Genomic DNA, 27,349 nt, shown 5'->3' with positions numbered 1-27,349 from the left:
GTAAAGGACTATGAGATATGATGCATTTTCTTTTAGGGCTGCACATTTGATTATCATTATGCTTTCATATGTTCAAATGGTGTATATTATGAGAGCAGAACTAGTTTAATTTGTCATCAGTGAAATGAAACTTTTTTCCTTTTGTCCCCTCTACTAGGTTTCAGCACTAAACACAATGGCCAGTCAGGGAGGACCCAAGTATACTCTCTCTCAGCAGCCTTGGGCTCAACCAGGTACCCACGTTTTACTGTTTGGGATTTCTTTTTTTAGGATGTCAGTTAATTTGCATTTATATAGCCGCGCTCCAACAGCTTGAAGTTGGTTTCCTACTCCTGCTGTGGTTTAGGTTAACGCAAGATTCATTTTGGAGCTGACAGGTCTTAATTGAGCCAACACGACTTGCATTTCAACAAGCATCCCAAGAAAGGAAGAATTAAAAAATATATATACACACACACACACACACACACACACACACACACACATGCATACATACATCAATACATACATATACACACACACACAGTTAAAAATAAAATATGGCTTAGATGGAAATGCTTTGAGTGTGATGGTTTCTGTACACTTGATTTTCATTGTCTTAGAGTGAAAATACTGTGTTTGGTAGTATGAAATTAATGGAGAGAATGCTACTGTTTCCAAGTATTATATGAAGAAATGTTGGACATTACATTTTAAGCAAGTTACATCCTCTTTAATGTTTTAGAGTGTTTGAAAAAAATTATAAAACTGTGGTGTCATTTAAGAGTTGACAGGCTCTATCACTGATTGGCAGAAGTGCTGGAGATGTTTCCAGTCTTAACTCTTTCCTAAATGTAAATTTTTTTGTGCTAGGTGTTTTTTTCCCTCTTTAACATTAGACATTGAAAATCACGACTAGTTTTGTGGGTTATTTTTGGTCCATGTTGTGACATTTTAAGCTGTCATTAAACCAGAATAAATCATTTTGTTAGATTGATACTGCTGGCCATTCCCTGGCCCATATTGTGATAGAGATCCTTTGAAACTAAGAAGGGCAAGATGCCGAAAGAATCAGTGTTTTAATTATGGGTGAGCTGTGTCCAAGTTGGTAGGAAGCTTTTTGCTCATAGTGAGAGAGATTCAAAGAATGATTCTGGTTTAGCATCCATAAAAAATTGACTGTCTACAGGCACCCAAAACTGGAATTAGGTTTTTAACGTGATTGGTTGCCCATAATGAAAGAATGCATGTCTGTCAGGTGTTTATTTCTTTTGGGAAAAAGAATTGAGGCCATTCTAAAATTTTCAGTTATTTTTATTAGTGCCTCAGGTTAACTTGAAGTTGAAGTAGAACAAAGAAGTTGTAAGAGTAGCTGTGTATCTCCTAGGAAGATTTGTAAGCATAGAGAATTATCACTGGTATTTGAATGGAAGGCAGGATTTTATTTCAAAAATTTGTCATGTGAACTTTGATGATGTCAATATAGATTTGCATTGATTTGCTTTATTTTGCAAATAAACTTTGTGACATGCTTTAGGCCTTTTGCTTACTGTGATGGAGACAGTGAATATTATACTAGCTTTATTATTTTAAACCTTTGTGTTGTATATGAGATTGAAATCTTTGCCATCTTACTAAAGGACAGAGAGCATCCTTCATGCAGTAGTATATTCTGTCAAGAGACAGAAAACCAGAGTCTTTTACTGACAATACTGGAAATTCTAACCACAGTGAGCCTGGTGGTAATCACTCGTTCTGACCCCTCAGGGTCAGGAGCAGGCTTGTCAGGCTGTAACTCAGCACTGATTCTAGAAGGAATTCTAATCATCTTTGGATCAATTGGGCTATTGGCTCAAGGTTTGTCATTTACAGAGCTTATTTAGAAATAGGACCTGATTTTATTTTGAACGTTAATGTAAATGAAACTCTTGGGTGCAATAAATCTCTCTTAAAATAGGTAGAAACCACCAAATTGTCGTAAGTATAGTTAGTACAGCTAAGCCCAGGGGCTTGATGCATAATTAATGTATTTTCTTTCCCCTTTGGGAAGATTCTCTTCTCAAAATAGGCGCTGTCATTTTCTCAAGTGGAGTCCTAATAGATCTCCTAGTGTTAGGTGTATTGTGCTCTTAAGTATTACTAGAATTGTCATTAGTAAAGCAGGAGTAGATGAAAGGAAACCGACAGAAAGACTAGATGAAATAGGGCTTGCTGTTTTGTCATTTAAAACATTTTGTTTCTTTCTAAGTGAGGAGATCCTGGCAAATGGAGCAGTGACACTTCAGTTTACCTAGTTGTTGTATCTTCCGTCTCATTTAGCCTCAAGGAGCTATGGAGTTGCTTTTTCTTGATCTGTAATACGAGAAGCCCACACTTAAATGTCAAAGATTTTTAAGTCTTTGGGGTGAGAGCACCAGGGACAGTCTAGAAACTTATCTTGGGCCCCCAGAACCCGGGTTAGTGGTTCATGCAGACTTGATCACCTTCTTGGGGTCATTCCGTGCTAAACTCACGAGACTGAGTTACAGTTAGGATGCCAGTTTGTTAATTACTCTGGGAAATATACCTTTTTAAGAATTAGGATACTTTATTTACAAGGCTCCACATAAAACTGGGCTCTGAAGACTGACCAGTGATCCCTGAAGTGTGTTAGTGACTATAGGACCAGAGCCCGTGGAATTCATTGTCTCAAAGGAGCTTTCATCTGTCTATGAAAAATAAGGGACTCTTGGATTGTTTGTTCTTTCTTCTTGAGAGCACTGGCAGTTTCTCACCCTGCTCTTACACAACCCTCCTCAATTAAAAAAATTTTTTTAACATGGTATAAAATTTGAACCGTGGAAAGGTATAAAATGAGAAATCTATTCTCCACCTCTAAACTAGTTCTCTCAAAGGTAACCACTATTAATGGCGGCTTTCCCAAAATTATGTGTATTCTAGCATATATGGACTTGAAACGTGTTATACAAATAAGATTATACTATTGTTACCTGAAAAAACGGGTTTGCCTCTTGGTGGGTATTGAGCCAAAAGACACAACCAAGGCAAAGAGTGGGAGGAGGAAGGATTTATTACTTGCAACGAGGAAGGAGAACACCGGGGGTCTTTCCCAGAGCAGTGTCTCCCCGAATGGCAAAATTGGGGAAATTTAAGCTGAGGGTACATGTATTCATGAAGGGGCTTGAAGAGAGGAGAATTCAGCATTGAACCGGGGCAATGGTTGACAGAATCCAAGCTTTAGTTAATTGAAGTCACGGTGGTCAACGGCATCGTTCCATCCTCCACCCGAATGGGGGCCTTCGTTCCTGCAGAGCTCAAAGACGTGCATCCGATTGTTCTCTGTATCCCTTGAGGAGGAGCTAGGGCTGTTTCATTACCGGCCTATTGTTTCTTATTACTTTTCCTGTGTTCTTACATTCCCTCACTTCCCTTAAGGTCATCAATTACTGAGACCTGTTAAAGGACAAGCATTGTGGCCAGGCTGAGATCACAGAATGGTTTAGGCCAAAATGGCTTCTCTTACATTAAGAAAGCCAGTCCTGGTGTTCCTTCTTCCGGGGCCTCTTACCCTATCTGCTTACAAAATATCCCTTACTTTTTTTTTTTCTTTTTTTTTAAACCACTTATTCTGTATCTTGGAGCCCTTTCTATACCAGCATATCCAGCTCTACCCATTCTATTTAACGTGTAGAATATATCACTAAAGCATAATTTCTTTAATAATTCTATTAATAGATATTTAAATTATTTTTAGTTTGTTTTTCCTTACACTCTTAATAAACACACATATCTTGGTATTTTGTAAATATGTCCATAAGGCAAATTTCTAGCAGTAGAAATGTTAAGTGAAAGAGTGTGTATATTTTCAGTTTTGCTAGACATTGCCTAATATCCCTTCCAAGAGGGTGAACAGTTTATACTCCCGTCAACAGTGGATGAGGGTGCCTGTTTCCCCACACCCCTGCCAAGTGTGGATATTCACAACCTTGGTAATTTTTACCAATCTGAAATATTTCAGTTGTTTTAATATGCGTTTCTTTAATTATGAGTGAGGTCAAGCATCTTTCAAATTATTAATCAGTCTTTTCTTTGATAACTTTCTAGCTAATTTTCTCTTTTAGATACTTCATACAGATTACGACTCTTCTTTTCCATTTGTACTTCTTTTCAGACACTACACCTGGGCTAATTATTTCAGTTACAATTTTCTGGAATTCTTTTCCTTTTCTGATAATACAATATAAGAACGTAACAAATGGATTTTTAGTTCCCATTAAATATGTGTGGGTATTTTCTGAATGATCTCATAAGACAGGGAGCATCTCTTACTGTGTGTCAGTCCTACAAATCGTTAGGAAGTAATTCTTACTAGTGCTTCTCTGCAAATGACCTTTTATTTCACCTTACACCTTATCTCCAAATGCCGAAGGCACCATATTACTATCCCTATGAATGTCCTGAGCCATGGCTGGGGGGGCTGGGGGGGCAGGATTCTTTTGCTGTTTAGCCCATGGGGTTAGAATTTTGTATACAGTAGGTACTTAATGAATGTTTATAGGGCTTGTGATTAAACTTGATAAATAAATACGAAAAGGGAAAGAAATTCTTTGGGGAAGTAAAGAGTCTTCTTTTGCTATTTTTCTCTCCTTTTATTCCCCTCTGAATTAAAATGGAAATGTTTCTTCTGTTTTTATTTGTGATACTAAGGAGGTTAATTTCTTTCCAGCAAAAGTCAGTGACCTTGTGGCAAGTGCCTACAAGACAATAAAAGCAAAGCTGCCCCTGACGTTGAGAAGCATGTCATTGTACCTATCCAATAAAGATACTGAGTTCGTCCTGTTTAAGCCAGTTAGGGTGAGTGTCGTGATCATCTTTGAATGTTGGCCCGTCTCTTGGAGTATTCTTGCCTTGTGTACCATTTTCCTCTTCCTGTAAACATTTTGAAATGTTGGTCTACTATTCTAGTACAGTTGACTAAAAAGCACTGTGATTCTTGAAAGACTTACAAAGCATGCATCTGTCTGATTATATCTCCCTGACCTCGCCCCCAGCCCTCATTTTGTCTTAATTTCCTTATGGTTACCTGTGGCACAAGGGTAATTTCTACCTAAAAGTAGAAATCAGTAAATGAATAAATAAGTAATCAAACCCTCACATGAGATGGGGCCCAGCACTTGTGAAAGAACAGCATTTCAGGAATTATGTCCCATTTTACTGGTGAGTAGCGGAAATAAATGGCTTGCAGCGGCCATGGAGGGATTAAATGTCAGAGCAAATTTAGTACTCATAGCTTCCAGCTCTGTGTTGAGCTCACATCTTTACCCAAGGCGTTGGTTGATTTTTAAAGTACATTTTATGTGTTTGGGAACTTTATTATCTTCTGTGGAAGAAGTTGCTGCAGAAGACTGTTACTGTTCTCTGCGGGGGACAAGGCTTGCTAGAGTTTAGTTTTTCCAGTAAGTATTATCTGATAAGTCTTAGACAGGTAGTGCTTGCATGTGAAATATTAATGCAAATTGAACGTCTTTGGTAATGCCCTAGAAGATACATTTCCTCCACTTGTTTTGGCACATAGCAAGATTTAACTTTCTTAGTTATTCATATTTAAGAAGACTGAATATGTTTTCAGTGACTCATGTAATAATGATTGCCTCTTCTTCTTTCTAAGAATAACATTCAGCAAGTCTTCCAGAAGTTCCATGTCTTGTTAAAGGAAGAGTTCAGCCCTGAAGATGTCCAGATCATTGCTTGTCCTTCTATGGAACAGGTAATCCAAAGTCTGAAGATCCTTGTTACTTTTATAACCTTTTAGTTATTTTACTTGAGTACGTAATGTCTTTGAGTAACTGTGTTTTAGTTGTACTTTTAAAAATTGTACATTGTTTTGTTCTGATGAGCAAGAGTTAAGCTGCTCTCTTGCATATTTAGTGCTGGCGTTAGAATTTTCAGCTGCTTTTCAGTGCTTTCTGGTATTGAAGGTTGCTGTGTTTAAGGTGAATGAACTGTTTGTGGGAGACTCAAACAGTGGTATTTAGATTGCTGAATAATTTTGTTTGCAGTATGTATGATAGGAGGCCCATGTTTTAGATGAAAAACAAAAAGTGTTTTAGGGATTAGAATAGATGTTAGAAGTGTTTCTGTTTTCTCTCTTCTTCCTAAATTAAAAAAACTAAATAGAGAGCTTAGTCTGTGTTTATTATCATTCATTTATTCAATTCAGTCAGCAGGCTTTTATTGAGTAGAAGTAGGCTGGTGCTATGGAGGGTATTTTATTTCTGGTTTTAAGATTAGTTGAGGAGTTTAGTAGGGTAAGGACTAGAGAGAGAGACTGGGGGAGAGTGGTAAGGTTAGTGAGAGCCCGATTGCTGTGTGTGGAGCCCGCGGGGGGAGAGACTGGAGGCCGTGCGTGTGGTAAGTCTTTTGAGAAGTTTTACTTCATGGGGAGAGAAAAGATGGGGTGGTAGCTGGAGAAGAAATGGGGTCATTTTTAAATTGTGATATAATTCAGATACCATAAAATTCACCCTTTTAAAGTAGGCAATTCAGTGGTTTTTAGTATATTCAGTAAGTCCTGGCACCGTCACCACTATCTAACTTCAGAACACTTTCATCCCCTCAACAAAGAAACCCCCTACCTGTTAGCAGATTCTTCATTCCCCGTCTTCTACTAACCTACCTTTGTCTCTGTGGATTTGCCTATTCTGGACAGTGCATTAAATGGAATCGTACAGTACGTGGCCTTTCGTCACTGGCTTAGCATAATGTTTTTAAGGTGCATTCACGTTGTGGCTTGTATCAGAACTTCATTCTTTCTCATGGCTGTATGAATTTCTTTGTATGGCTCTATGGGTCATATTTTAAAATGATTTCTCTGTAGTTCTAGGGTTGTAGACAGTCAGGATACTTCTTTTTTAAAAATTAATTAATTTTTGGCTGCGTTGGGTCTTCATTGCTGCATGTGGGCTTTTTCTAGTTGTGGCGAGCAGGGACTACTCTTCGTTGTGGTGCGCAGGCTTCTCCTTGCAGTGGCTTCTCTTGTTGCAGAGCACGGGCTTCAGTAGTTGTGACTCACGGGCTCTAGAGCGCAGACTCAGTAGTTGTGGTGCATGGGTTCGTTGCTCCGCGGCATGTGGGATCTTCCCGGACCAGGGCTCGAACCTGTGTTTCCTGCATCGGCAGGCGGATTCTTAACCACTGCGCCACCAGGGACGCCCCAGTCAGGATACTTTTTTATAAGTCATTTGAAGCAATTATATTCTATGTGATTATACCACTAACTTGACATGTAGTTAGTTTATTTTCAATATTTAGAGATTTTTTTCCGCTCGTTTTGATTTAATTTTGTTTTTATGTAAAATGTTTACATGATTCCCAAGTCAGAATTATGGAACAAGGTAAATTTGGAGAAGTCTTGTTTCCCTTTCCAGTCCCTCCAGCTTTTTCCCTCTCTCCCCTTTTAGATAGCTATTTTTATTTGTTATTGGATTATCCGTTCATCCTTTTTTTTTTAAAGATAGGGGAAATGTATGTTTGTATATTCGTGGGGAAGATCTAAAGAGAGGGAAAAATTGCTGCTGGGAAAATGTCCTTGAGAAGAGAAGGGGGGATGTGATCGCAGGGGCAGTTGGAGAGTGGGGCCTTTGTCAGGGGCCTGCAGGGTTCAGCGTGGAGAGAGGAGTGAAGGCCGAGCGTGTGGGCGCACGTGCAGGGAGCTGGCACGCGTGATGGGCGCTCGCGGAAGCTCTCCTCTGACTGCTTTGCGCTTGTGGGGGGAACAGGAAGCAGGGTCACCACTGAAAGTGAGGAGGTGCTGAAGATTCCGCAGGAAGGTTCGGTTGAGTTCAGTGGCTGGTTATGAATCCAAGAAAAAGCATTCAGCATAGTTGTCTCATGTTTTTTTTCCTCCAGTCCTTGTCAGTTGCATGAGTGTAGCCGTGGAGTTGCTGGAGGGTTGTGTCAGGGCTGTGCTTTTGCCAGGAGGGACAAGGCAGGGGCGGGTGAGGGCGGGAGAGTTAAAGAAGGGAGTGGCTGTAGTGATTGCCGTGGAACTCAAGCGAGGGAGCTGAGGGAAGGGAGTGGGGAGGAACCCTGGTTTCCAGGTCCTGGTCGAGTCAGACGGTCATTGGCGTTGGAATGTGAGAGGGAAGCTGAGCTGGGAAGATGGGTTGTGGCGATCAAAGAGTGAGCTACTTGACGATGGGACTGCGGAGGGGTTGCAGTTAGAGGTAGTGACGGGGCTGGGATGTGCCTGCGGTCTGAGTAGCTGACGTGGTTGGTGGAAGATGAGGTCATTGGAGGAGAGGAGCTGAGGCTAAGCCTGGAAGGGTGAGCTATCTGGATGCTGAAACCACCAAGAAGTCCTACAGGAGTAGTTTTAGGAAAGGGTGATAGCGCTCTGAGATCTGCAAGAAGTGCAGGGCTGGGTGATGGCGGAGGGGTCGTAGATGGAGGAGTGAAGCGTGGCATGGTCTGATACAATGAAAACCAAAGCTGGGGCGAGGTGCTGGGAGAGGGAAGGAGAATGGTCTGGAAATGACAGTGAGGAACAGAGGGGACTCTGATCCCGCCTCCAGGCCCAGTGGTTCCAGGCATGTGGATGAGAAACACCCATCACTGGAGAAGGCTGCAGGGGAAGCTTGTCCTGGCAAAGGGCTGGGGGGCAGGGCTTCAGGACTTCAGAGAGGTGGGCCATGAGGTGGGAAGAGCCTTGAGGTAGTAGAGGAATGACTTGGGAGGCCTGGGCTTCTTGTGGTGGGTGACGTAAGCATGGATAAAGGTGTGAGGAGAACAGCTCTGATGGAGGAGAGGCAGCGGTCCGGCTGAGAACATGCAGAGTTACTGGACTCCCACTTGACTCCTGCCAGTGAGATATGTGGTTTAGCGTGTGTACGTGTGTCTGTAACTTAAAAGTTTTATAATAATCACACACACTATGTGCAGCTCAGTTGCTTTGCTTTTCTTCTTTCTCCTGTTGATGAACCACTAAATTATTTTCATGATCTACCAATGGCTTGCAGCCGAGAGTTTGAAAAACACTAATAGAGGGACTTCCCTGGTGGTGCAGTGGTTAAGAATCCGCCTGCCAATGCGGGGGACACGGGTTTGAGCCCTGGTCCGGGAAGATCCCACATGCCGCGGAGCAACTAAGCCCGTGCGCTACAACTACTGAGCCTGCGCTCTGGAGCCCGAGAGCCACAACTACTGAGCCCGTGTGCCACAGCTACTGAAGCCCACATGGCTAGAGCCCGTGCTCCGCAACAAGAGAAGCCACCGCAATGAGAAGCCCGGGCACCGCAACGAAGAGTAGCCCCCGCTGGCTGCAACTAGAGAAAGCCCGTGTACAGCAACGAAGACCCAGGGCAGCCAGAAATAAAATTAAAAAAAAAAAAAAGAAAAGCACAGCACTAATAGAGACCATCATGCTCACTGTTCCTCTTTCAGAACCGTTAACATTTTCTAGTTAGTAACAACAGCTGATAATACTGACTGCTGACTGAGTCACTTGGCCACAGGCTCATAGAGTAGGAACCAGAACAAGGAATTCTCTTACCCTACACGCTGCACAATGATCAAAACAGGAAATGTAACATTGATACTATTACCTAATCCTCCATCCATATTCAAATTATTTTCCCCATTCCAGGATCCAGTCCAAGTGTTGCTTTCAGGTGTCACATCCCTTTAGTTTCTTTAAACCTGGAGCAGTTCCACAGCCTTTTTGGGCTTTCTTGACCTTGTCGGGCCAGTTATTTTGTAGAGTGTTTGGTGTTGTCTGTTTCCTCATGATTAGATTCAGGTTTTGTATTTTTGGCAGGAAAAACACAGAGGTGATTTTGTGTCCCTCTCACTGGAAGTACACATTTATAGACGAGATTAGGGGGTGATTATTTTGATTACCAAAACCCTACTGTATAGAAGGGCGCACTGCCAGGCTCATCTAGCCGCAAGTCTCTCCAAGCCAGGGTGACAGATTTGCAGAGAACATGCTTCCAGCCCCTCCTGTCGCAGTGGCGATTTCTCTGGTTTTCCCCGGGCTGGCTCTGGGTCTCGCGCTCCTTTACAGAGGGGACAGGGGGCTCCTGGTCCGGGTTAGCATATGAGGTGAAGCTCACCTGCCGTGCCCATTCTTGTGCAGTTAAGAGTCATTTAGAGAGTTCAGCTTACTTACAACTCTCCGCGAAACGCACTCTGCATAGAGGCCGGTGAAGTCGGTTATTTAGAGCCATTTCTGTCTCTCGTTAGTGTTGGTATGTAGTTCTTTTCTGTCTTCCTGATTGGATTCTTAATGAATTTTGAGGGCCCGGGTTCGGCGATACCTCCCCACAGGCCCCGATGATGCACAGCGCCCGGGGCTGCTTCCGGAATCAGCACCGCAGGTCCAGTTTATACCTTACAGCCATGTTTACTGGTCTCTTAAAAATCAGACATTTCCTCTCATTCTTTTTTGAGGATCTAAACAACTTATCTTGAGTATGGTATTCCACAGCAGAACTAACAAGGCCTTTCTCTTTGCTTTTCAGCTGAACCTCCTACTGTCAGTTTCTAAATAACCAGGCCTGTCGGGCTGTGTGCGTAAATGGCCGGTCCGGCAGGAGCCGGCTGCCAAGTCCCATGGCCTGCAGGACACCGGGGAATTGTGCGAGGGGCTTCCCGAGAACCACAGGGCTGCTCAGGGCTGACCGCAGAATGAAGTGGAAGCAAAGTGTGACGTGATTTGTGTTTCTCTTTTGAAAACATCACAATGCCAAAGATAAGCTATAATCTATGAGCGCTGATTACTGCCTCATTTAAATGGTCACAAGCAGTGTAAGGTTTTAAGAGGAAGCTATGGTGGGCACGCAGTGAAATGGTTCTTAAGAAAAATGTGCAATGAAAATAGATTACAATAAATAGTGCAAAGAACTTTACAGAAATACAGCTAATTAGAAAGCTTCTAAGAGAAAGGTTTGTTGAAGCGTGAAACACTGCACTTTTAACCACTGAGCATTCCACAGTGACTATTTTTTTATTTCCAGAAATGTTATTTCTACACCCTATTTAATGTAATGTTTCTCCTGTCACTTTGAAGTTTAGTTTGGGATAGATTGGGTGCTTCTGAGAACATGTTCTGCTTTCCTGGGAATTCAGCGTGTTATCTTTCTGTGTGTTTGATGTGAGGTAGTTTCAAGGTGTAAGGTCCCTGGATCTGTACTGCATGAATTGCTTAGGTGCAGAGTGTTCAAAAGTAGGCAGGTAGCTGCAGCGTCCTCATGGTAGATAACGTGCCGTATCTTTCATGAGAATCTTCATGGTACAGTAGGCAGTGTCCGTGAGGGGGAAGTACCAATTTTGGCGTCTTCCGTCTGGCACATAAAGGAGGAGAGGAAGCCTGATGAATAGTGTATCTTGTGCACGAAGGTTAGGGTTACCAGCTTTCTGCACACTGCCTTCCGTTTCCGTAGTTCTTTGAAAAGTGAACATTTTCACGTCCTGTACCTTCATGGTGGCTGTGCCGCGAGCCTGCCTTGTGGATCTGTACCCTGCGACAGCAGGATACATTTCACTCGGAGACGAGGATGACGAAGACCACCCATCCCTTAACATCAACCACACGATAGCAGCGATCATCAAAAAAATTATGCGCATCTCTGAGTTTTCCTACAAATACGTTTCCTGATTGGATTGGTTTTGCCTCTGATGTTATAGTAAATGTAACCTGCTCTTTGGTTCACAATGAATTTTGAGTTATTCAGACACTAGTTTAGAGATAGAATGCTGACAGGGGTTCTGGAATGTAGCCAGCAGACCTCATTCTGTGAGACTAGCATTTCTCATCCGCTTCAAGCAGACTCCCGCCATGTGTAGATGGGTTACATATCCTGATGTCTGTCATTTTAAACAGGTCACTTGTTTTCAGCTCAGTTTAACTTGGTGATGGATGTTGCTCGATAGAGCTTCATACTCTCTATTTTGGGAAGGTAGAAGGTAAAGAGGGTCCATATTCACTGTTCAACAGGAAATGAATGAATTAGGAAGATTATATTTACTTCCACTTACTATTTTAAATATGTGTTTAATGAAATAAACTGTACAATCCAGTTTTGTATATTATATGTACATTTGATTTTTAAATAGCCTTTCCAGAGAAATGAGGGCACGATTATCGTACAGTACTTGACTGATTTAATTTGATGTACAGAGCAGAGCGTGTTCTTAAGGGTAAAAGTATTTGATAGCACTCGTTCTTGTGTTTTGAGTCTTTTATTTCTGAAACAAACACCTTACAAAAGTGCTGAGTAGGTGATAGTGATCCAACTTGTTTGCTAAATGACTGTTTAAATCTGTACAGTTTCAAGTGTTTACTTATACAGAGTGTACATACTTTCAGATAATTAATTTAAAATGCTTTATATTATTTGGCTAGAATTTGCTGTTTTTAATAAATGTGAATTTTTTAAAAAATAAAGATTTTTGCTTCCTACTTTTTGTCCTAATTGGTCTGTTACGTGTGTGGATTCTTTAAAAAATTTTTTAAATTGAAATTAAAGATAACTTGTAGATTCACATGCAGTTGTGAGAAATAATACAGAGCGATCCTGTGTACCTTTACCCGATTTCTCCCAATGGTGTCATCTTGCAGAACAATAACATGTGTCACAAGCAGGATATTGACAGTGTTACCCTCCACCAACGTTATTCCGATTTCCCCGGTTTTACTTGTACTGTGTGGACTCTTTTGGCAAGATGATTATTGTGGAAAGACATTTTGAAGCATCTTAATGCTTCATTAGGTGACAGATAATTTTTCTTTATTTGCAAAACTGCCAGTTTCCTGAGTACTATCAGCACAAATAGTTGTGCTGAAATTTAGTATTATTGAAGTCACAATAAAAACAAATTTGTATTTCCACAACCCCATATCTTTAAATTCTCTTCTGCTGTTACCTTACGAGGAAGAAAGAATAGTCAACCTTAGTTTTTAAAAAGGGTCCATTTAGGGCTTCCCTCGTGGCGCAGTGGTTGGGAGTCCCCCTGCTGATGCAGGGGACACGGGTTCATGCCCTGGTCCAGGAAGATCCCACATGCCGTGGAGCGGCTGGGCCCGTGAGCCATGGCCGCTGAGCCTGCGCGTCCGGGGCCTGTGCTCCGCAACGGGAGAGGCCACAACAGTGGGAGGCCCGCGTACCGCAAAAAAACCCAAAAAACAAAAAACCCCCAAAAAACAAAGAGTCCATTTATTAAAGGAACTGGGGGTGTGTTGGTGGAGAGAAGGTTACTTCTCAGAAAAGAGGAACTTCATCGATTCCTTTCTGGCGTGCTTTTCTTCTGGTGGTGGTTCCTCCACTAGCTTGTCTGTCTGCTCTTCCTCAGCACCCAACCCCCATAGGAAGGAGACAGCTGCTGGAAACTTGGTATAATGGCATCCATTAAATAGTCATCCAATAAATACGTATTGGGGGGGTTAAAAACATTTTTCCTGGTTATCAAAATATGTTCACTATTAGACATTTCTGTAGTGTTTGCATTTCAACATAAAATGTGAAAGTCTTCCATAAATGAACCTTGAAAGGTAAACTGCTGTTAAATGTTTGGCATATAGCTTCCAGATTTTTTTCTATGTATGTTCTAAAATAACTTTTCTTACAGGATTGGGCTCTTTTACACTTTTATTAATCAGGTGAGTTGATTGATTGATTGATTGATTGATTGGCTGTGCCACACGGCTTGCAGGATCTTAGTTCCCCTACCAGGAATTGAACCTGGGCCCCGGCAGTAAAACCGAGTCCTAACCACTGGACCACCAGGGAATTCCCAGTCAGGTGCGTTTTAATTATCATTGCTTAGACACACACTCATTTGCTGAACTGTTTGAAGTAAGTTGCAGGCATCATGACATTTTACCCCTAAATACTTCAGCATCCAGCTCCAAACAGTAACCCTAAGACCGTTATCACACCTCAGAGAAAAAAAAAATCAGTAATATCTACTGTGTAGCCCATATTCCACTTTCCTCGATTGTTCCCCAAAATGTTTCATAGCTTTTTCTTTTCCGTTCATACGTGTTAACTTGATTGTTCCATCTCTTTAGTCTCTTTTAATTTAGACAGTTCATAAAGTTTTTGTTTGCTTGTTTTCATGGCAATGACTCTTTTTTTTTTTTTAAATAATGTGTGGACTCCTTATAGAATGGACCAGAGTCTGCAGAAGGCATTCTTTTCAAGTACGTGGAACATTTGCCAAGACAGATAGATGCTGGGCCATAAAACAACAAAACAACCCAAATGTGATCTGCAACAGTAGTTCTCAACAAGGGATGACCCCTGCCCCCTGCCACCAAGGGTGCGTTTGGCAACGCCTGTAGACATTTTTGGTTGTCATGACTGGTGTGTGTGGGGTATTACTGGCTTCTAGTTGGTAGAAGCAACTAGAACTGCCAAATATGCACAGGCTAGCCTCCCACTACACGTAATTATCCACTCCAAAATGTGGATGGTGGCAAGGTTGCAGAACCCTGTGATATATACAGCAACCCCCAATTCCTAGCACTTGCTGTCCCCTCACCGGGCTTAGTTGTGTTCATACCGACAAATGATGTCTTTTACTTACTTGGTTTTTTTTTTTTTGGCTGCGTCGGGTCTTAGTTGCAGCATGCAAACTCTTGGTTCCCTGACCAGGGATCGAACCTGGGCCCCCTGCATTGGGAGCGAAGAGTCTTAGCCACTTGGCCACCAGGGAAGTCCCTACTTGTTTTTATTTTTTCTGACTCCCCCAGTCTGGATTGTAAGCTACCCGGGGGAGGAGCTTTGCTGTGTTTACAGCTGTATACCTAGTGCCTAGAACAGTGCCTGAGGTAGATGCTCAGTATCTGTTGAAAGAATCCACTTGGGCCCAAGTCACACAGCCTTCCCTTCCCCATCCCATTCCTACCAAGTCCTGCCTGTTCTCTACCCCCTCCTGCCCGCCTCTATTTCCTCCCCTCTGCTATTTCCAATGCCATTGCCCTGGGTCAAGGCCCTCGTTTTCAATATTCCTTGCTGGGAATATTGGAGCATCTTTACTACAAGAACCTGGTCTTTTTTTTTTTTAATATTTATTTATTTATTTGGCTGTATCAGGTCTTAGTTGCGGCACGTGGGATCTTTGTTGCCGTGTGCGGGATCTTTAGTTGCAGCATGTGAACTCTTAGTTGCAGCATATGGGATCTAGTGCCCTGACTAGGGATCGAACCCAGGCCCCCTGCATTGGGAGTGTGGAGTCTTGGCCTCTGGACCACCAGGGAAGTCCCCAGGAACCTAGTCTTATTACCACTCTCCTTCCCCTTTGCTAAAACTTTCACCTCCTGATGCACGCGGGCTGTTCAGGCTCCTGCATATCTATCTGCCCACACTTGTCTCCTTACTACTCATCCTTTGTATCTCTCAGGGTCCTTGAGTGTAAGCGACAGAAGGCATCATGTCGAACTTGAGCAGAAAAGGGCTTTATTGGAAGGAAATGGGAGTGCAGGGGACAGACCAGAAGCAGGAGGACCAGAGGAAGGAGAACAGGAAGCATTACAGATGCAGGTTTATAGTGCCCCTCAGCTCCAAATCCACCCTTTCGGGCCCTGCTTTGAGATTCTGGAGCTGGACCCTGAGAACATTTCTCCATTGCCAGCTGGTGCAGAGTTAGGCTCGGTAGGGTGCTGGCGCCACGCTGCAAGGCACAGGGGAAGGGCGTTTCTTTCCGTTTCTGGTGTGGGTTTTGCTTCCTACACTGCGCTGCAGCCGTATGTGTGTCGGGGGGTGTCTGGTGGTACTTGCTCTCTAGTGAGTTTTCCTGGTATCCAAGCAGGAAGCGTCTTGTGAACCAGCTTGTTGCAGGTGCAATTGGTTAAGATACTGGAGTTGGGTGGGCCCCTCATCCAGTATGACTGGTGTTCATATAAAAAGGGGAAATTTGATACAGGGACGTGCACACAGGGAGAGCACCATGTGAAAACTGCCAAAGACAAAGGAACTACTAGAAGCTGGGAGACGGGCCTGGGCCACATCCTTCCCACGCTCTTGATCTTGGACTTAGGGCTTCCAGAACTGTGAGATGATACATTTTTGTTGTGTAAGCCACCCAGTGTGTGGTCCTTTTTGTTACAGCAGCTCTAGCAAACTAATACAGAGGGTGGGGGCCGGATTTTTATAGTTCCCGGTCATCTGGCTACTTTCGCTACTTCCTTCACAATCTGTGAGGTAACTCCCTTTTCCTTATGAAATAGTCCCTGGGTGCTGGGTAATTGTGTCCGGCCGGTGATAACACTCGAACAGAGCAGCAGCTACAAGAGAGGCTGGAAATGCCTAAAATCGACGTGAAATACTGTGTCTCTATAGACGTTGGCAATAGAATATTTAAAACAGGGAGCTGACCGAGCACAATGCCTCTGCGAGGCCACCTGCTGACAGTCTCTGTGTTAATGGGGTGAGTCATGTCTTCAGGTTTTGTGGAAGGAGAAGGACCAGGGAGAGGCACTGACGGATGATAATAAAGTGCCCACACCTGTGCAGCGCCAGGCTGAGCGCTTCACTGACGCCACCTGCTTTCATTCTAACTCTGCAAGGTGTGTTGGTGGTTGCCCTCCTGTTCCAGAGGAGGAAACGGAGTCCCAGAGGGGCTCAGTGCCGTGGCCAAGGTCGCACAGCTGGCGGGTGGTGGCACCAAGACCCCCACCAGGGCTGTCTGCTTCCCGGGCACACGTGGGAGGAGCGTCGGGGCTCTGAGATGCACGCAGGCTCGGGAGGATTTGTTTGCTGCGAGACGCGACTCCGGAGCTTCTTGTCTCCAGGGCCTGGTAAGAGAAGGGACCTCTGCCCACGCCAGCGGAGGTGTAAACTAACAAGGTCCCTAGAATGGCTGTGTCCTGAGTCAACCCAAGCACTGTGTGGCCTGTGACGGTCTGCTCCCCAGCGGTCACTACCTGGCAACAAAGTACCTGTTGTCTTAGCTGATGATGCTACTTGCCAACAAGGTGTGATAGTCACACGGGGGAAGTGACCGTGCGACACCCCACTACTGCCAGCCTGACCACCCTGGTCCCACCCCAGGCGCGCAGTTGTCGGGATTTGGGGTGAGGACGAGACTTCGGTGAGCGCAGTGTGGGATCGGCTGGAGAGCGGGGCTGCGAAGGTGGGGCTGGGCTGGCTGTTCACAGCTGGGATGAGCTGGCTAATTGCTAGGCTGAGCCGGGAAGGAGGTGTTTCCTGCACTCTTGGTTCAGGCTGTAGTTGAGGCCATCCTGGGAAGTTTGCAGTGTCCCAGGGACATATAAAAGGCACGCTATCGGAGATTGCCCAGCTCCTGAGTCCCCCTTTTCTAGAAACTACTGCCCCTCTCCATGCTTGACATCGACTAGGAGCCTAAGACATAACCCCACCCTCCCTTCCCACACTGGATCACACCAAGGGTGGCCTCCTGATCAAGCCAGGCCAATAGAGACCACTGGGATCTTTTGAGAAAGACCAGGAGACAAAGCCATGTGAACTGAGATGCATAGAAAACACGTCTTTGGAACAAGACCAGTGTCGCAGAGCTGAGAACGAAAGTCCTCCTGGCTCCTGGGGCCCTCCCACATGCCAGTCCTTTCTGAGACCCATTGCATCTTCCATCCAGATCACACGTTTCCCATTTTGCTTTACCTATTTGAGTTGGTGACTGTAACCAGTGACCAAAAGGGGCCCAGCTATTGAAGAGAGTTTAAGTGTGGGTCCTTTTGGGCTCCTGGTGTGGGGGACTGGCTGCAGGCTGGTGCTGCTTTGCTGACTGGGCGTCCCTCTGTCTTGACGGGGGTGTTTGTGAAGCTACTATTTCTAGACCCATTTTACAGATGAGAAAACTGAGGCAGAGAGCTACTTGCCCACGGTCACACAGCCAACAGTGGGCAGAGCTAGGCTTTGAGATAGTCTGTGTCCTGAGTCAACCCAAGCATGGGAAAGTCACAAAAGAACATCTGCACTCATGTGCAGTAGAAGCAAGCGGGACAGGTGTTGGCTTGTATTGTCTGCTGAAACAATTGGCTTCTAATGCTGGCAGGGCGCATGATTAAGTCTCTTCTGTGCCCAGCCACAGACTCTGTCAGCCCCTCTCTACCCCTGAAAAACTTTTTTTTTTTTTTCTCCAAATCAAGGAGCTGTGATAGGTCCCAAATTACAAACCAGCTCCCACAAGATGTGAACTAGTGCTTTGGGGGTTTCCTCGGGGCTTTGGACACCTCCACCTCCCGGGAACATTCAGCACGTGCCGAAGCAGCACAATTTGGTGACTGCCCCAGCTTGGAAGATGAGAGTTCCTCCTCCAACTCATATTGTCTTGTTGGCCAGATCTTGCTGCCCTGTATGAAGCATTCCAAATCAGAGGTGGTCAGTGTACTCAGGATCGTCCTCATTTTCCCTAGAAGGATCTGGATCTTCTGAGCCGTTGAACTGAATTCCATCTCCAGGACTGCTTCCTTCTTCATTTCGCTCAGCACCGCCGGGGTAATGTACTGTGGGAATTCACAGGCGGCTTGTGAGGATTAATGCTACCTGGGCGCCAAGCTCCCCCCGCGTCAGGATTAGGACCCTGTGGCCATGACCGAGCCTTCCCTGGAAACGTCACTCTCCAGGGCGAATCTGTGAACCCAGCCCTACCACCAGCAACCTTGCTGCTGCTTCCCCAAGACACTCACTTGGCCTGTGCCCGTGGCCACATCCCAACCTGACCCCAAACCAAAGGGTGGCCAGCTGCTGGGCCCTGGTGTGACCTGCCTTCCAAAGGCTGTGCCCTCCTGGGGGCGTCCAGCTTCTCCCCTTGGCTTCCCTAGCACAGCAGGAGAGTGAGGCCCTCATGGTGTCTGCCTACGAGCCCCACATCCATCTGGGGCTCCCTTGGAGCGTGTCTGGGTCTTGCTGGGATGAGAATGTCAGTTTCCTCAGCTCTGAATCTTATGTTAAGTGATAAGTGTTCGGAAGTTAAATGATTGCTTTGTATATGGTCAAGCATCAGGTCAGGGAAGGGGGCCTCGTTTCCCTAGGGGTTGGAGTGTTGAAAAACATGGCCTGGAGGCCTGGGCGTGGACCAGTTCAAGCCAGCAGTGGCCTGCGTGCAGGTAGTTCCCCACCTGGCAGGAGACGTGGGGAGTTGAGACCTTACCTTGTACTTGGTGCCTAGGTTTAAGCAAATGTGCTGCTGCTTGTGGATGAAGCGGAAGATGATCTTATCCTGGCTCCTTATTTGTACCTTGATGTACTGGTTGATTTTCAAGGAGATGGGCTGGACGGGGGGTGCATGGATGTGGAGGTTCAGATCCCACCAGTTCCAGGCCTTCTGGTACTTGTCTCTGGTGAAGTAGTATCCCAGGTTTGGGCTCAGGTTCAACCTAGACCAAGAAGGCATCAGTCAGCCACAGCAATGGGCCACGGGGGCGAGGGCACAGCCTCTCCCAGGGGTGCAAGGCCGCCCCTCCTTCCCTCCCTCCCACCCGTGCTCTTTCCCCCCAACATGGGGCCTTGGCAGGTGGGAGAAATGCCAACAAGGAGGTGAACCCATCTAGGTGCAGCCCTTCGGCCCTGGCCTGTCCATGTTCAGCCTCCTCTGGTGCTCCTGGCCCCTCACACCCAATTGCGCCTTTCCGTTCCCGGGTCACACATGCTCTCGAACTCCTCATGGCTTTGCCGTGCTGTTCCCTCTGCCTGGAGAGGTCTCCCCACCCTGCTTGGCGTGGTTCCCTCCTGCTTATGCTGTAAGCCCCAGCTTAAATGTCACCTCCTCAGAGAGGCCCTTCCTGAAGCCCTGAGTCCCGATATGACTATCTCCATCTCTTTGTTAATTTCCTTCCTATGATTTACTAATACACATTGATTCTCTTTATTTGGTGTAGCTGGGTTCTGTAAAGTTGCCTCAAACACAGAGTTAGCGAATACTGAACCACTGCTCCCTGGGGAAATAGGTGTGTGTATATATCACACAGATAACCGTACATACTAGAAACAACCCATCCTGGTAGATTCCAGCCGGCGGCCCCAGAACTGAAGCTGCTGGTGCCACGTGCCCTGCTCCTCCTGGCTCCATCCTCTGGTTCCCTCGTCAAGAGCTGAATCAAGAAGGCAAAGCAGCTGGGAATGTGCACATTAGGCAACTCAAATCCTTCAGTGCTCTGTGCGTGTTTGTGACTCTATGTGAAATGTGTGCGTTTGCATCTTTCCCCTGGGAGCGATGGTTCAGGGTTTGCTAGTTCATGTTCTGCAGACCTTATAGAACAGAACTATCTCGAATAATGAGAATCGACTGGGTTTGCTTATCATCCGTCCGTCCCACTAAAATGGAAATGTAACTTGTGGTCCGGAGGGAAGGGTCCACCTCTGCCTGGCTCCCGGGTGGCCCCTGCCCCGCACTGCGCCTGGCGCCCGCGGAAACAGCTGTGGGTGAGCAAGGGGTGGTGGGCTCCTCCCTCTTTCAGCCCAGGCCCTGCTCTCCTTTGAGCCGTCCCTTCCTGGCATTTCAAGCCCACCATAGCCCTCTGCCCTGGCTTCTGGTTTTTGAATCCCGCCAGGGCCGTCTTGAGAATTGGTGCTGATGGGTAGCAACTTCTCTCGGGAGCCAAATGCAGAAGGGAAGAGAATCTGGGACCTGGGTTAGTCAGGAGAAGGTAGGGTTTGGGGGAGCCTGGATTACTCAGACCACCTGCCAGGCCTCGTCTGGGGTGTTCAGGGGCCTTGTAGGACGCTGGGAGGGAGAGGCCGGCTCAGGCCTGCTAACGGCTGCCTTGTTCACTTCCAATAAGGAGAACAACTTCTGGTCACTCCCCAGCGCTAGGTCCTCCTGTTGCTTCCCACTGCCCATCGAGCCGAGTGCAAACTATTAAGTCCCTTCACCATGGGGCCCAGCCTGTCCAACCACATCCCTCTTTACCTTGACAAGAGGCTGTGATGCATTAAAAATGGATGCATTAAAAATGGATGCATTAAAAACCTGGGCTCTGGAGCCAGAATTTCTAGGTTCATAGCTTGGCTCTGCCATTTGCAAGCTGTGTGACCTTGGGCCAGTTACTTAACCTCTCTGTGCCTCAGTAAAATGCAGATAATAACAGTGCTTTACTCATAGGGTATTTGTGAGGATTAAGTGCCTGTACAAAGCAGTAAGTCGTTGAACATTAGGATCTCCTTATTATCATTGATGGAGAGGGCAAAGAGGAGTCTTCTTTCACTCTGCAGGGGAGCGGATCCCCGCTAGCTTCTAACCCTTTGAAGCCTCCCATCAGAATTTTTGCACGAGGCCCTCCCCATTTCCCAGGGTTAGGATCTGTCTCAGCCTGGACGTATCCAGTTCTGGGCTAAGCCTCCCTCAAGAAATTGGCGTCTAGAACACCCAGGAATGGTGTGAAATTGAAGGCTTCTTCTCAGGGGGTGTAAAGACCCAAACTGTGGAGCTGGCGGGACCCACCACCAGGGACCCCGAGTGTAGGCAGGTCTGGGGCCCTTGCTGTGTGGGACCCTGAGCTCTGGAGGGAGGCCTGGTCTGCGGTTCCTCAAGCGTGGGTCTGGAGGGTGGAGGTGATTCCCCGCAGGGATGAGGGTCGGCAGGGCCCTGGTGCAGCAGCTGAATGTTCCCAAATGGCTTGGAGGGCCTTTGCCACAGGATCTCTCTCCCAGTGACGAGAGGCCTGCAGCTCTGACCGTGAAGTCCGTCAGGGGCCGAGTCCCTCTGCGGTGGGAGCAGTCTTCTCGGGTGCCACCACCCCTGCGGGCGGAAGCAGCTTGGGGCGCTCTGACCCGTGGTGTGAACTTTCAGGTGTGATGGGTGTGAGGCTTTACACAGGGACAGTCCCTCTCCCATCCAGGTCTCTGATGCCTGAAATGCCATCCGTGGAGCCACTTTGGTTGAAGTCAAATGAGATGAGAGCTTGACCCAGAGAGAGAAGATGCAGCTGCCCTTGGGAGAGGCAGTAAGAAAGCCTTGGCAATGAACTGCTTACAGCTGAGCGCGGGGAGGCCGCCTGGGGCCTCCCGGCCTGTGCGCAGAGCTGCCGATCCCTGTCGGGGTAGTCGGAGTAGGAGCGCTTCTCTTCTCCCACTCAGTCTGTCCGGCCAGCAGCAAGAAGGAAGGGCAAGAAAAAGCAACAGTGACACGTCTGTGGAGGCTCTCCTGCCATGGGGGCCCCTGACGGGCGGCGGGTGAGAGCGGAGGCCCTCGGAGGCCCGGGCCCTGGCCTGTGGCCCTGCAGGCAGGATGCTGCCCGGGCCCCTTGCTAAGATTTTCGGAGCGCACTCTGAGCAGAACCGATTCTCTTTCAACATCCCACAGCCTCTTGGTTGTAAGCGGCCCAGTTTCCCCGTGAGGGAGGAGTCCAGGGTTAGAAAGGGAGGTATGTCTCCCACTCTGGAGAATCAGGAGCTGTGAAGTGGTCAACACAATCTCCGAAAAACTTCCAAGGCAAGAGGTCTGCAGGTCCCAAGGAAAGAGACGGGAGATGAGAAGTTAGGGGCTCCTGGGCCAGGAGGGGACCACGAGGCGAGTGCCTGGGCCTGGAAGCTGGGCTGCCCAGAGGAAGAGAGGTTGAACCACTGGTCACTGCTCTCCCCCAGGACAGGACCTCTGGGCCCATTTCCTCATGGAGTTGAGGCTGTCCTGGAGTCCCAGGAACGGTCTGTGGTGTCACACAGCAGCCGCCCCCTGGAGGGGACGGGATGTATTGCCTCGGAGTCCCCTGTCTTTATCTTACAGCCCCGAGTGGGTGCCACAGCCCTGGGAGACGGGTGGGCACACTGGCCTGGGCTCCAGCACCAGCCAACCCCTACAATCCCCTGGGAAGCTTTTAAAGAATGCAGATCTCCAGGCCCCGCCCCAGACCTACAGAATCAGAATCTCGAGGCGGGGGGCAGCCATTCCCCAGCTCTGAGCACCATCGTTCCCCTTGGGTTTTGATGCGCTGGGATAAGATGTTGTTTGTCTTGCAAACTTTATTTGATCATTTAAAAGAATGCTTTACTTCAGGCTGGGTCAAAATTCCATAAAACTGCTCGCCTCTGATTTTATGTATGGCTTGGGGCGAACGACTCATCATTTTCTCTGTCCCTAAGTTTCCTCAACAAGAATGTGAAAGTAGATTTTCCCTAGGTCTCTTGTGGCCATAAAATTTAAGTGTCGTTAGGGAGAAGAGGCCCTACTGTATGTAGCAGATGCTATTGGAGATAATTGACTGAGTTTCTGGTCCCCACTCCCAGATGCTTCTTGTATCCAGTACTTTCTTCCCCCTTTTAGACATCAATTCCCTTCTTTAAAAAATTTTTTTTCATTGACGTAGAGTTGATTTACAATATTGTGTTAGTTTCAGGTGTATAGCAAAGTGATTCCGTTTTATATATATATTTTCAGATTCTTTTCCATTATAGGTTATTACAAGATATTGAATATAGTTCCTTGGGCTACACAGTAAATCCTTGTTGTTTATCTGTTTTATATATAGTAGTGTGTATCTGTTAATACGGTACTCCTAATTTGTCCCTCCCCCTACCCTTTCCCCTTTGGTAACCATAAGTTTGTTTTTTTGGTCTGTTTCTGTCTTGTAAATAAATTCATTTGTATTATTTTTTAGATTCCATATATAAGTGATATCATATAATATTTGTCTTTCTCTGACTTACTTCACTTGGTATGATAATCTCTAGGTCCATCCATGTTGCTGCAGATGGAATTATTTCATTCTTTTCTATGTCTGAGTAATATTCCATTGTGTAAATATGACACATCTTCTTTATCTGTTCATCTGTTGATGGGCACTTGGTTTGCTTCCATGTCTTGGCTATTGTAAACAGTGCTGCTATGAACATTGGGCTATATATTTCTTTTTGAATTATGGTTTTCTCAGGGTATATGCCCAGGAGCAGGATTGCTGACTCATATGGTAGCTCTATTTTTAGTTTCTTAAGGAACCCCCATACTGTTCTCCATAGTGGCTGCACCAGTGTACATTCCCACCAACAGTGCAGGAGGGTTCCCTTTTCTCCACACCCTCTCCACCATTTACTGTTTGTAGATTTTTTAATGATGGCCATTCTGACTGGTGTGAGGTGATACCTCATTGTAGTTTTGATTTGCATTTCTCTAATAATTAGTGATGTTGAGCATCTTTTCATGTGCCTATTGGCCATCTGCATGTCTTCTTTACAGAAATGTCTATTTAAGTCTTCTTCTTTTGATTGGGTTGTTTATTTTTTTGATATTGAGTTTTATGAGCTGTTTGTATATTTTAGATATTAAGCCCTTGTCGGTTGCATCATTTGCAGGTATTTTCTCCCAGTCTGTAGGCTGTCATTTCGTTTTGTTGATGGTTTCCTTTGCTGTGCAAAGGCTTATAAGTTTGATTAGGTCCCATTTGTTTATTTTGGCTTTTATTTCTTTTGCCTTGGGAGGCTGATCTAAGAAAATATTGCTATGATTTATGTCAGAGAATGTTTTGCCTATGTTCTCTTCTAGGAGTTTTGTGGTGTCATGTCTTATATATAGGTCTTTAAGCCATTTTGAGTTTATTTTTGTGTATGGTGTGAAGGTGTGTTCTAACTTCATTGATTTACATGAGGCTGTCCAGCTTTCCCAACACCACTTGCTGAAGAGACTGTCTTTTCTCCATTGTATATTCTTGCCTCCTTTGTTGAAGATTAATTGACCATAGGTGTGTGGGTTTATTTCTGGGCTCTCTATTCTGTTCCATTGATCCATATGTCTGTTTTTGTGCCAATACCACACTGTTTTGATTACTGTAGCTTTGTAGTATTTCAGACATCAATTTCTATACAAAGTGCCCTCCAGGAAGGGCAGATACCCCTGAGAACAAAGTAGTCAACTAGGAAATGGTGTTGAAAAACCTCATAGCAGAGAAAATATTCTTAAAAACCAAGGCCTGGAGAATGAAAATCTTTTTTTGGAATTAAAAAAATTTTGGCCTTGACTATCAAGAAGTATAAAGTTGGTTCAAGACAATATGCATTTCCCACTCCATGACCAATTAGAGCAGAAGGCAAGGGAGAAATCCTGAAAAGACAGAGTTCTTAAACCAAAGAGGTGGAGAAAAATTCTGAAGTGACTGAATTACCTCGAATTGGTAAGATGAGGTTTCCCACCATTACCAGAAATGGGAACATAACAACTAAGTTAGTTACAATGAAATATTTAGAAGTTATGTTTTTAAAATACAATACACGCCCCTCCAATGCACTCACCATACCCTCCTCTTAGAGGCACCTGGAACAGAGGGTCACTGGGTCTTTCTAAGGTAATTCTCATGAAGTTTGATTCTTAAATGATATAGAGAGCTGAAACCAAAAGGGTCCCACCTTACTGGGTCCGTGATTGCTATTTCCTGGCGGGGAAGCAATGGTGCAAAAAGGATAGTGTGTCATCTGAGGTCAGGGACCTGTCTTACTGGCCCATCATGATACCCCTCTCCCCATGTGTGAGTCGGATGAATGAATTCATAAGTGAATGAGAGACAGAAAGAGAGGCTTACCCAGAGAGAGGACAGCTGTGCAGACTGGGAATCAAAACCTTAATCACACTGCTTCTTCTCGGGGAGGGGTGTTTAAGACTCATGACCCAAGCTTACCAGATGTTTCCATTTTCATCATAGAAGGTGGCATGGCCAGAGTTGTTGATAAGGGCCCGGACACACATATTTTCACTGTCTTCCAGAATGATGTATGTGAACTTTCCCTCTTTTATACTGAGGATGAGCATAGCCAGGTGTCCTGATGGATAACTGGGAGATGGTTAAGGCACAAGTAGTCCCTTGGGGTCCCCTGGAGAGGGCAGAGCCCTGCGGAGGACGCAGACCCCAGTAAAACCCATGCCCCGGCCCCGAATCACAGACTTTTCAGACATCATATGTGTCCCTGTGCTCCAGTGGATACTATATCTGGCCTGATCCATCAGGAAAGAGAATTTGGAAGACAATCTCACTGGGGTAGAGAATGATTTTTGCATCACCTTGATGTACCTAGGAAGAAGAGACAAGCCTGTGAAAAGTTCGCAGGGGCTGATTGTCCCTAATCAGAGCATGGTGTTGTCACTAGAAGGCTTGAGATCAGTCTACTTACTCTCTGATTCCCATGTGCCACCCACCCATCACTCCCCCACCCATAACCACCACCAACTTGCTGGGGATTCCAGGTGGGTTTACCTGTCTATGTGACAAGCAGGCTGAGATGGATTGCTCTGTGCACGTGTGTGTGCAGATTTTATTTTATTTTTTAAAATTTATTTATTCATTATTTATTTTTGGCTGTGTTGGGTCTTTGTTGCTGCGTGTAGGCTTTCTCTAGTTGCGGTGAGCGGGGTCTACTCTTCGTTGTGGTGCGCAGGCTTCTCACTAAGGCGGCTTCTCTTGTTGCAGAGCATGGGCTCCAGGCGCACGGGCTTCAGTAGTTGTGGCACATGGGCTCAGTAGTTGTGGCTCGCGGGCTCTAGAGCGCAGGCTCAGTAGCTGTAGCGCAGGGGCTTAGTTGCTCCGCAGCATGTGGGATCTTCCCGGACCAGGGCTCGAACCCGTGTCCCCTGCATCGGCAGGCAGACTTCCAACCACTGCGCCACCAGGGAAGCCCTGTCTTCATTCTTTATAGTATTTATACCTTTTCTTTTTTGTTTTTCTGGATCAACGTTGCCTGGAGATTTGCCTGTTTTACTAGTCTTTTTAAAGAGCCAGCCTTTTGGTTTGTTTATTCTATTTCTTTGCTTTCTAGTGTATCAATTTCTGTTCCTATCATTATTTTCTACACACGTCTTCTTTCTGTGGGTCTTCTATATTAGTCTATTTTTCTTCTAATTCCTTGAATTGAACATTGAGCTCGTCGATTTCCATCTTTCTTCTTCTTCTTCACAATCCTCTTCCTCCTCTTCTTTAATATAAGCATTTAAAGCTATAACATTTCTCTCAAAATACTGTTTTAGCTCTTTCTTCCAAGTGTAGATACTTACCTTTTATTTCATTCTGACTCCTTTCAAATTTTCGATATGATTTCCTCTTTGACACACAGGTTATTTACAAGAGTGTTTTAAAATTTGCACATGTACCAGTTGCTTTTGGCTATGTTATTATTACCAATTAAAATCCACCGGGTTAAGAGAGCAGAGTCTATATGGCATCAGCTCTTTAGTGTTTTCTGTGACTTGTTTTGTGGCCGAGTGTGTCATCACTTATTGTAGCTGTTTCACTTGTGCTTGAGAAGGATGCCTGTCCTCCAACTCCCTCGTGTCCCCATCAGGCATTAAAACCCAAGCCCTTGGGTATCAGGACAGTTCTTCTGCTTCCCACCCCTCCCCTCCACCAGGACACACCCACTTCACCCACACTCTTCTCGCTCTCACTCTTCTCGTTTTCCAGTTTCTATTTCTGGTA

General features: G+C 45.6%; 2 protein-coding genes across 3 annotated transcripts in view; one reads left to right on the top strand and one right to left on the bottom strand.

Annotated features, from left to right (window-relative positions):
- The window catches only part of COG3 (component of oligomeric golgi complex 3), a 57,781-nt gene extending 45,036 nt beyond the window's left edge, over positions 1-12,745 (top strand). The window contains exons 20-23 of one of the 2 annotated variants that reach the window (XM_079903464.1): positions 158-233; positions 4,706-4,833; positions 5,648-5,746; positions 11,421-12,745. In XM_079903464.1, the coding sequence (XP_079759590.1) occupies positions 158-233; positions 4,706-4,833; positions 5,648-5,746; positions 11,421-11,435 (318 nt within the window). In that variant the 3' untranslated portion in view covers positions 11,436-12,745. Of the gene's footprint in view, positions 1-157; positions 234-4,705; positions 4,834-5,647; positions 5,747-10,499 lie in introns of both variants that reach the window. The other variant, XM_079903463.1, reaches the window with a different exon arrangement.
- A 5,412-nt stretch (positions 12,746-18,157) lies between these two features.
- Positions 18,158-27,349, bottom strand: part of ERICH6B (glutamate rich 6B) — a gene marked incomplete at both ends in the record, with an annotated part of 33,340 nt that continues 24,148 nt past the window's right edge. The window contains 4 exons of the mRNA XM_079903344.1: positions 18,158-18,466; positions 19,114-19,339; positions 25,562-25,714; positions 25,866-25,951. Of these exons, the coding sequence (XP_079759470.1) occupies positions 18,158-18,466; positions 19,114-19,339; positions 25,562-25,714; positions 25,866-25,951 (774 nt within the window). The remainder of the gene's footprint in view (positions 18,467-19,113; positions 19,340-25,561; positions 25,715-25,865; positions 25,952-27,349) is intronic.

This window comes from Stenella coeruleoalba, assembly GCF_951394435.1.
Source record: "Stenella coeruleoalba genome assembly, chromosome: 18".
Lineage (NCBI taxonomy): Eukaryota > Metazoa > Chordata > Mammalia > Artiodactyla > Delphinidae > Stenella > Stenella coeruleoalba.
Note: the sequence above shows the minus strand (reverse complement) of the source record. Positions and strands in the feature narration are given on the sequence as shown.